Source organism: Chaetodon trifascialis, chromosome 22, assembly GCF_039877785.1.
Source record: "Chaetodon trifascialis isolate fChaTrf1 chromosome 22, fChaTrf1.hap1, whole genome shotgun sequence".
NCBI classification, from domain to species: Eukaryota; Metazoa; Chordata; class Actinopteri; order Chaetodontiformes; family Chaetodontidae; genus Chaetodon; species Chaetodon trifascialis.
Window position 1 is genome coordinate 7,022,193 of NC_092077.1, and position 8,737 is coordinate 7,030,929.

An 8,737-nucleotide genomic window follows, 5' to 3' on the forward strand; every position below is an offset into this window, starting at 1 on the left:
TATGAACCACTGACTCTGAATGACGAAAGGTTTTATAATACTATGTTGAAGCCAAAGAAGCTAATCACACCACTGGCATTAAGGCTTACCCAACATGTAAATGAAGCCTCATTCATCAGCATAGTAACATTCTGGACTTGGTAATAACAACAGGATTAAACATCGACAATGTTTCAGTATTAGAAATAGTTTTTTCTGACCATCACTATGTGGTTTTTGATGCCAACCAACTCTAAAACCAAAAGGGAATTTTTGAATCAAAAGAGACTCCCAGATAGCAAGGCTGCAGCAAAGGTCTGTAATATTATATTATCATTTGAGCCACACACAGCTGACTGCCCTTTAAATGACCTGGCTGAACATTTCAACAATAGCATTTAATCTGCCTTAAAAGCTGCTGCTACTCTAAAGGTTAAAAAGAGGTCAACTGACAGAATCTCCCCATGGTTCAACAACAGCAGTATTAATGAGAGGAAGAGATTTTGTCAAGCAGCTGAAAGAAAATAAAGGAGAACTGGGCACACAGTCCACTGTAATATATTTAAAGAAGTCAAAATTGTTACAGAGAATGATGGGAATATTATTCTCCACTGTTGACCATCGGCTCAACTCTGCCTCCACCCGTCCACAGTTTTCTGCATGAAACTGTGAATAACTAGCATCGTTCCTTACTAGCAAATTAGGTCAGTTTGAGCCTATATTGCTGCTGATGTGAACACAGATGAGTTCTGTAAACCCTGTAAAAAAGATGTAAGCATGGGAGAAAATGCACCTACACTACATTAACTGATCTCTGCAAGACTCTCAAAGAGTCACACTCATCCACCTCATGTGTTGACCCCGTTCCTACAGCATTTTAAAGCAGTTGTTTGATAGTGTTTCAAGTCATGTTCTGAGGATTATTTTTCATTAATTTTCTATCCCTGTTTTTGTGCTCATTCTATGTCTTTTTGTATGAAACACAGCTTGCATGTGACTTCTTTGTGGGCCATTAAAGATTATGCACACTTTGAAAATAAATAAATAAATAATTACACTGCTAACAGCCTCCTTGAAGAAAGCTGTAGTCAATTCCTTGGTCGTGCCTCAGTGCGTGCGCTTGAAAGCTTTCCCTGCTGCTTGCCGTAGGTAACCGTAAACACGGAAGTCATGTTTCTTTGGTCCTCTGTTGTCATGTGCTAAAGAAGCATTTGGTCAGCTAGCTATTACTTACTTATTTCTTAGAGCATTTTACACTCTTACCAATGAGTAGTACAGTCTCAAATGTTTATCAACGAGTCCGCACCGAGAGAGAGAGAGAGAGAGAGAGAGAGAGAGAGAGAGAAAGAACTACAAAATTGACCGTTTAACTAAGTCCATGTATCGCAAAATGCAAGGGAGCTAGTGTAAGCTAGATACCGTTAGCTTAGCATTTTTCTAAGCAAGAAATGGCAGATAAAAAAGAGAAAACATTTAGATTTGTGATCGTGGGAGGTGGCATCGCGGGTGTGACATGTGTTGAGCAGGTGAAAATGAATTGTTAGTTCGGTGTAATAGAAAAAATCTATTAACTTTAATACGTACGCTCTACAACTGTAATGCATGCCATGGAGCTAGTTGACATTAACCTTAATCTTCATTGACAGCTGTCATCCCAGATTCCATCAGCTGACGTGGCTCTGATTACAGCAGGTCCCCACATCAAGGCAGTGACCAACTATAAACAGGTCAGGAGGATGGTGATGATGATGGTGGTGTTCAGAGGGAACATAGTTATATTGTTAATGCACACGAACGACCGGCAATGAATGTATGCATGTACATGACGCATGTACTTTGAGTCGACCATGAAATGATGACAACATCACATATTAAAACTATGTTTTTATTACTTTGTTCTCCTTGGCAAAGGTGTCCAAGATACTGGAGGAGTTTGATGTTGAGGAGCGACCATCCAGTGTTCTGGAGGAGAAATATCCCAACCTGACTGTCATCCACTCTGCTGTCAAATCCCTTCATGCCCAATCACATGTAACGTAAATCACATGAGCATTAACAAGAAATTGCGACTGTTCGTAAAATGTGTATCTCACTAACATCTGTAACTGTGAGGAAAATACAGAATTCCACACATGCTGTAATTCCCCCATCAGTTGTTTACTGAATATCATGTCAGAATTGCAATAAAATCCAGACAGTGATGTCCTGCAACACTTTACAGCAACCACTCTTTGATGACTATTATGTGTCTACTATCGCCACCTTGTGGACATGAGGTTACAGCTTATGGTCTAAGTACAGAGCAATGGGACTGTAATCAGACTGAATGCTTGCTGTTCAAATGAATCAATCATTAATTTTGCCCATTTCTCTATCCATCCTCAGTCTGTGGAAACTGCAGATGGACGCATTTTTGGCTATGAGAAGCTGTGTATCTGCAGTGGAGGCAGACCCAAGCTCCTAACCAAAGACAACCCTTTTGTGCTGGGGATACGGGACACAGACAGTGCCCAGGTAACACAGCATCACTCTAGATGTTTGTATTGTTACTGACATGCAGGTGTGGAATCCTTGAGGACACTGAAGAAGTAAGTCCTCCTTACCTTAGCAAGTCTGCACTCTGTCCAGAGAAGCAGAACATCTCCGATTGTATTTTGTTTGTTTTGTTCTCTGCACCATTTTATTTCTTCTCCTGATCCTCTGTGAATACTCCTGCTAAGGCACAGTAACCTCCACAGCACTTGGCCTTGGCTCTGTGTACAAAAGTGCATCCAGTAAAATTTCAACAGCTGCAACTGCTATAATATCTTGCATTTGTTTAATGTGTCCTGCTAATCTACAAACAGTCAAAACAACTGGACTAAAAACATAACCTCCGTAGTCTGTGATTTAAAAAGTAAAACATGCTGAAGAGTTTTTCCTGTGTTTGTGCTTCAGGAGTTTCAGAAGCGATTATGCACCGCAAAGAGAATCGTTGTTGTTGGCAATGGAGGGATTGCTCTTGAATTAGTGTAAGTAAAAGAAGCTAAAGAGCATGGAGCCAATATAAAACCACTTTGTCTAACATTACCACCGTGCTCAGACTTTGGTCACTCTGTACACTCATTCAGTGTTGTCCAACATGTTGTGCTTAGGTTTGAGGTGGAGGGCTGTGAGGTGATCTGGGCCGTGAAGGACAAGGCCATCGGAAACACCTTCTTTGATGCTGGAGCGGCGCAGTTCCTCATCCCGTCGTTGGAGGCTGACAAACCAGAGAGAGCTGCTGCCTGTAAGAGACCTCGCTACACCACCGAGGAACCAGCACCTGGAGCGTCCCAGACCTTCACAGCAGGTCCTCATCATGGTTTATTCAAAGGTTTTCTCTGATTCAGAGTCTGTGCCGAGATTTGTAATACAAACGATTTCTGTATATGTGTTTATTTTCAGATAGACACGCACAAGGGCGTGGTTCCGGTCCAACAGAGGCTGGCAGTGCCCTCGGTCCAGACTGGCATGAAGGAATCGTTCTAAGAGGAGCAGAGCAGGTGAGATAGCGTGTGCAGCTTCGTTACAGGTCGGGAAGGGTGACGGGCCTCTGCAGATCAATCTGTATGCATCTTGACCCTCTGTTATGTCATACCTTCCACCTCTTCTCTCGGGTCTGTTCTCCTTGCTGGCATGAGCACAGGTGTCCCGCAGAGTTTCAGTGGAATACCAGTGTGAGGTAGAAAAGATCTTCACCTCTGAGGAGCTGCTCAACTCCCCACAGCAAACACTCGGACCTGAGAATGGTGAGAACTAGATTTCCTCGCCCCCCACTTTTTCTTCCCCTCAAGCCTTTCATTCCTCAAGCTTCTCTCTTTCTCTTGTCTCAGGGGGATCCTGGCCACTTTACATCCAGCTCACCAATGGCAAAACATTTGGCTGTGATTTCATAGTCAGTGCCACCGGTGTCGTGCCCAACACTGAGCCATTTCTCCCCGGCAACAAGGTGACTAAAGGAGCAATAAGCTCTCTTGTGCTCCCAAGTCTTTTCACTGCGCCAGCACTGCGAGTCTGCATCTTCTTCTGTCTCTTCACAAAGTTCAGTGTTACGTAATCTGTTCATATGAGCTCTAGCTACCATTTTGTCAGTGCCTAATCAACAAGATTTGTCCATATCTGTTGGTAACCTTTTAAAATATCCTCCTGCCAGACAGAAGCCTTTGTGGGCTCATGAAGTTGGACAGTGCACTATTAGTAAACAGTAGAACAGAAGCAGAAAATCATGCAAAGCTCTCAGCAGTTTGATGTGAAAGCCTCTAGATGTCACTAAAGGACAGATGAGCTTTTCTCACTTTGCTTTTAACTTTGAATTCCCCACTTGGAGCCACCTCATTGTGTCATATTTTGGCTCTTAATGATGATAACTTTTTTTTCTATATTTGGTTTTATGTATTTAGTTCGCACTGGCTGATGATGGTGGCCTGCAGGTAGATGACCACATGAGGACTTCAGAGCCAGATGTGTATGCCGCAGGAGACGTGTGCACTGCATGCTGGGAACACAGCCCACTGTGGCAGCAGGTAAACTGACCGACCAGCCTTCGCATCGACCTGTGCAGAATGCCATTTTTCCCTCAGACGTTGCATCTTTAGAAACTACAGTGCATAGGACAACATAGTAGGATAATGGCTGATTAATTGCCTTTAGGATAATTGGTGTCAGTTTCCACATGGGTTAAAGAGCGAAGATTGTATGCATTTTTATTTCACTCATACTGCCAATTACACCTCATTAAATTGACTTAAAGTGTAACAGCTCTGTAAATGTAAATAATTAAAAGTGCCTAAACTGATTCTGTCATCAAGCTTTAAAGACATGCGCTGTAACGCTTTTAGTGAAGTCTAAAGAAAAATTGATAAGCTTGGTATCGGTGAATGAGTCTGTTTTTGAATTCACACAGAGTACTTGAATTTACAGCAGGATAACATTAAAAATGGGTTTGCAAACACTTTAAAATATATAGTAGTATAACTTATTTAGCAATGTAAAAAAATGTGCTTTCACCTGCATTGTTTCAGACCCTGTGTATGTGTGCGTTTGTGTTATGTGCAGATGCGTTTGTGGACGCAGGCCCGTCAGATGGGCTGGCACGCTGGCCGCTGCATGGCGGCACACGTCCTGTCAGAACCAATAGAACTGGACTTCTGCTTCGAACTCTTCTCACACGTTACCAGATTCTTCAACTACAAGGTGAGTGACATTTTACTACAGGGGAGTCATTTAAAGAACAACCAATATGTTAATCATCTACTGTGCAAATTCTAGTCAGTGTTTCAAGACTATTGAAGGTCATTTCAAAGAGCTGCTCTGTGAGTGTGTGAGTGTCCTCTCTACCTTCAGGCCCATTCGCACCGTGCATTTAAACAACTTCCTGTCTGCTGGTCGTTCCACAGGTGGTCCTGCTGGGAAAGTTTAATGGACAGGGGCTGGGGCCCGACCATGAGCTACTGGTGCGCTGCACTAAAGGCCAGGAGTATGTCAAGGTGATACTAACGAGAATAACAATGTGTTAATACACGTGTGTTAACGTATCACTTAAATACACTTAAATAAGAAAAGAATTTGTCATCACATATGTCAGGTTGTTTGTTTCCTTGTAGACATTCTTGTGGTGCCAGTGGCCTTTAAATTTGCCATTTGAATTTTTGGAGTTGTGTGAAGGGAGCCACTGTTTTCCTGTGTGTGTGATCTTATGCTGGTGATGAGCCAGAAGCAAAACAGGATCAGCTGATTATTTGTTAAACCTTTAGAAAGCGATAGCATCTGAAGATTGCTTTCCTCACGTGTCCAACAGAATAATTCCATCCACCGTGGGAGATAACATTTGTATTTTCACAAACATTCAACCTGTATTACTGTTCCAGGTTGTCCTCAGTGGAGGCAGGATGGTGGGAGCGGTGCTGATCGGGGAGACAGACCTGGAGGAGACCTTTGAGAACCTGATCCTCAACCAGATGGATCTGACCCCGTATGGAGAGGAGCTGCTCAACCCCAACATTGATATAGAGGACTACTTCGACTGAGCACGATGGGGGCGATTTAGGAGCATGCTGAGCAATGAATATTCACCGGTCATCCAAGGTAGATGACATTGATTGATAACCTGAAGGATGTCTAAAGGCACAAGAGGGAATCTTGCATTCTGCCTTCATGGTCATGCTAATGGGTGTATTTGACAATGACGAACAGCTGTCTGACAAAGAAGACATTATCTTGGTTCTTGTTAAAGGGATATTGTACAGGATTTTCCTAAAAAACAATGTCTCAATCAACACTTCTCACCTGCTAGAAGTGCATGGCAGTGTATCTGCAGAGACCCTGCTCTCTCCCTGTATTTCCTTATCTTGCTGTGGTCGGGATGTTTCTGGGCATCAGCCTTTGCGCAGTGGGTGTGTTTCCCCCAGCCAATAACAGTGCGCAGGGTGTGAGGTCGGGCCCCTGTCTGTGTCTCCCCCCTCTGCTCTCTGTCTGTGTTGTGAATGTGGACAGACCTGCTGGTCTGTGTCTGTTTGACAGAGGGCAAGGCCGAACTACACTCACGCAGAGCAGAGAGGCAACAGCAGAGAAACGTCTAGATGCAACATCTTTTCCTAACCCTAACAAGTTCGTTTTGGTTTCTAAACCTAACGATTTTGGAGGTGTATCATGTAGTAGGCGTTTCCTGTCTCTACTGTGTGTCTGCAGATAGACCTAGTCAACAGCAGACAGGATGAAGCCTGCGCATTGGCTGCACTCACACAGAATCCAGCAATGCGGCACCTTCTTTGAGGGTTGTGCAGAGGTGTGGGCGTGTTTATGTGGGATTTGAAAGGTAACCTCGTGAAACAGTTAGAAAATAAGTTTGTTTTTTTTCTGATTCACTGCTTTGGTCTTTCTAATGCGATGTAGGAGGGGCCAGCTTTGAATGATTCACTTACAAAGAACACGACACAAAGGACAAATCCTGTGTAGTATACTTTCAATGCACTTGTGTACTAAAGAATATATTTTTGATTTAAAATAAATTATTTTCAAAACCAAGAGCACTAAATTAGTGTTTGAGTGATATGTTTAGAAAAGCCCTTTTTCATGTTGCATGAACACAAATCCATTGTTTCATAAAGTGAAGTGAGACACACTTGCATGGATGAGACACTGAGGCTTTTTTACCCAGAAGAACAGGATGTGTTCAACAATACATGGTGGTAAAAAATAAAAAGAAAAGAAAATCCTGTTGTCTTAGTGACGCTTGATCAAATTTCTAACTAAACAGCAGCTGCGGCTCCTCCTTCACCTCAGCAGGCGTTCATAGAACGTGCACAGTGCTGTCTATTGTTCCTTGGATATGTCGCTCTTGGGGATGCTGCTATTTGAAAATCAGCTTTTGAAAGGACAACATTAGCGGTAACGTGTAAAGAGTTGTCTCCACAAGGACAATTTAAAAGACGAGGTCAACCGGTTTTCCTGTAGATATGTGTTTTATAGGGTAGACAAGCAACAGGAACCTGCCCACACTGATTTATCTGCTGCCATTGGCTGATAAAAGTTGGCATGGCAACCTTGTGGTGTCACTCATTGAGCACTATGCAAAACGACAAAGGCTTGTAATGCAAGAAAAAGCCTGCAGGAAATGGGGACGTGTTGCAGTTCTTTTCCCTAATTTCCATCTGTGCAAGTAACTCATGAGTCTCCAAAAGAGACTGAAGGAATAAGAGCAATAAACACGAATAAAAAGCACTTATTTCCCTAAAGAGCTGCTGATAAGGTAAAATGGCTGTCCAGCAGGAAATGACCAGCTGACTGCACTGGGAAGCTCTCCCAAGAGTAAATGTGTACCTGTGTGGGTGTAGAGCAGGGCATCGTTCACTAGATGAGTCAACACTGGCCACAGTGGCACATGTTAAGATAATGTGACCAAGTAAGGCAGATCTGGCATGAATTCAGATGCCAGCGTTGAACAGACATTAAATGGTCATACTGACTTGTGGACAACATGGAAATACTATTATACTATTATTTTTCTAGTCTAGAGGAGTCTCTCTCTCTCTCTCTCTGATATCAGAATTGTAATTCCAAGAATCTCAGATTATAAAAATTGAAGGAAACATCCATCCTGCTCATCATGATAAGCCCAGTAAAACACCTACATTTCTCACTGTGATATGGAATTGCACGTTCACACACTGTCTGTCATTCAGTTCATATCTGTAAAATAAAATGTTTATGTTGAGGTGAGGACAGCCTGTTCCAACATGTTGCTACTAGACAAATAGCAGAAATACATTTTGTGTTCACAAAAGCATAACCTTTTTCGTTTTGCCTTTACAACTAACATTCGAGGTGTGCGTGTATTAGGCCAGAAAGCCGGATTAATTTGAGTTCAAATGGGTCTAAACTCTCAGTCGGACTACGGCCCCTCGTAGGTCTGACATTTAAAACGCTCAGACTTGCCACAAAGCTCATTTCATTCAAGTAGATTACGGATGTGACGCAGTGGGTATTACGCATTAAGTGTACGTTTTTGTGTATGTACCAAGGACCACCGACATGATTACGCAATTGAGAAGTTTAAGTCACGAAAAAGCTAAAACTTCAAAGTCTCAAAATAAGACATACGCCCACTAATACTTTCCATTTGTGCTCGTATGTATGTTATAACTTCATGTATTTTGTTTTTCGGTGATGTCTGGCACCAGGACAACATTTTTCCATATGAAGATATTGTTAATGATTAGGCCCCGCCGACGGTGCACGC

General features: G+C 42.6%; 1 protein-coding gene across 1 annotated transcript; it reads left to right on the forward strand.

Annotated features, from left to right (window-relative positions):
* Positions 1-1,130: 1,130 nt before the first annotated feature.
* pyroxd1 (pyridine nucleotide-disulphide oxidoreductase domain 1) lies at positions 1,131-7,027 on the forward strand. Its single transcript, XM_070992015.1, has 13 exons — positions 1,131-1,505; positions 1,626-1,706; positions 1,891-2,010; positions 2,365-2,493; positions 2,917-2,990; positions 3,114-3,310; positions 3,406-3,503; positions 3,647-3,749; positions 3,834-3,949; positions 4,401-4,523; positions 5,056-5,193; positions 5,397-5,486; positions 5,868-7,027. Exons 1-13 carry the CDS (start codon positions 1,428-1,430, stop codon positions 6,024-6,026), a joined length of 1,506 nt encoding a protein of 501 aa, XP_070848116.1. The 5' UTR covers positions 1,131-1,427; the 3' UTR covers positions 6,027-7,027.
* The last annotated feature ends 1,710 nt before the right edge of the window (positions 7,028-8,737 follow it).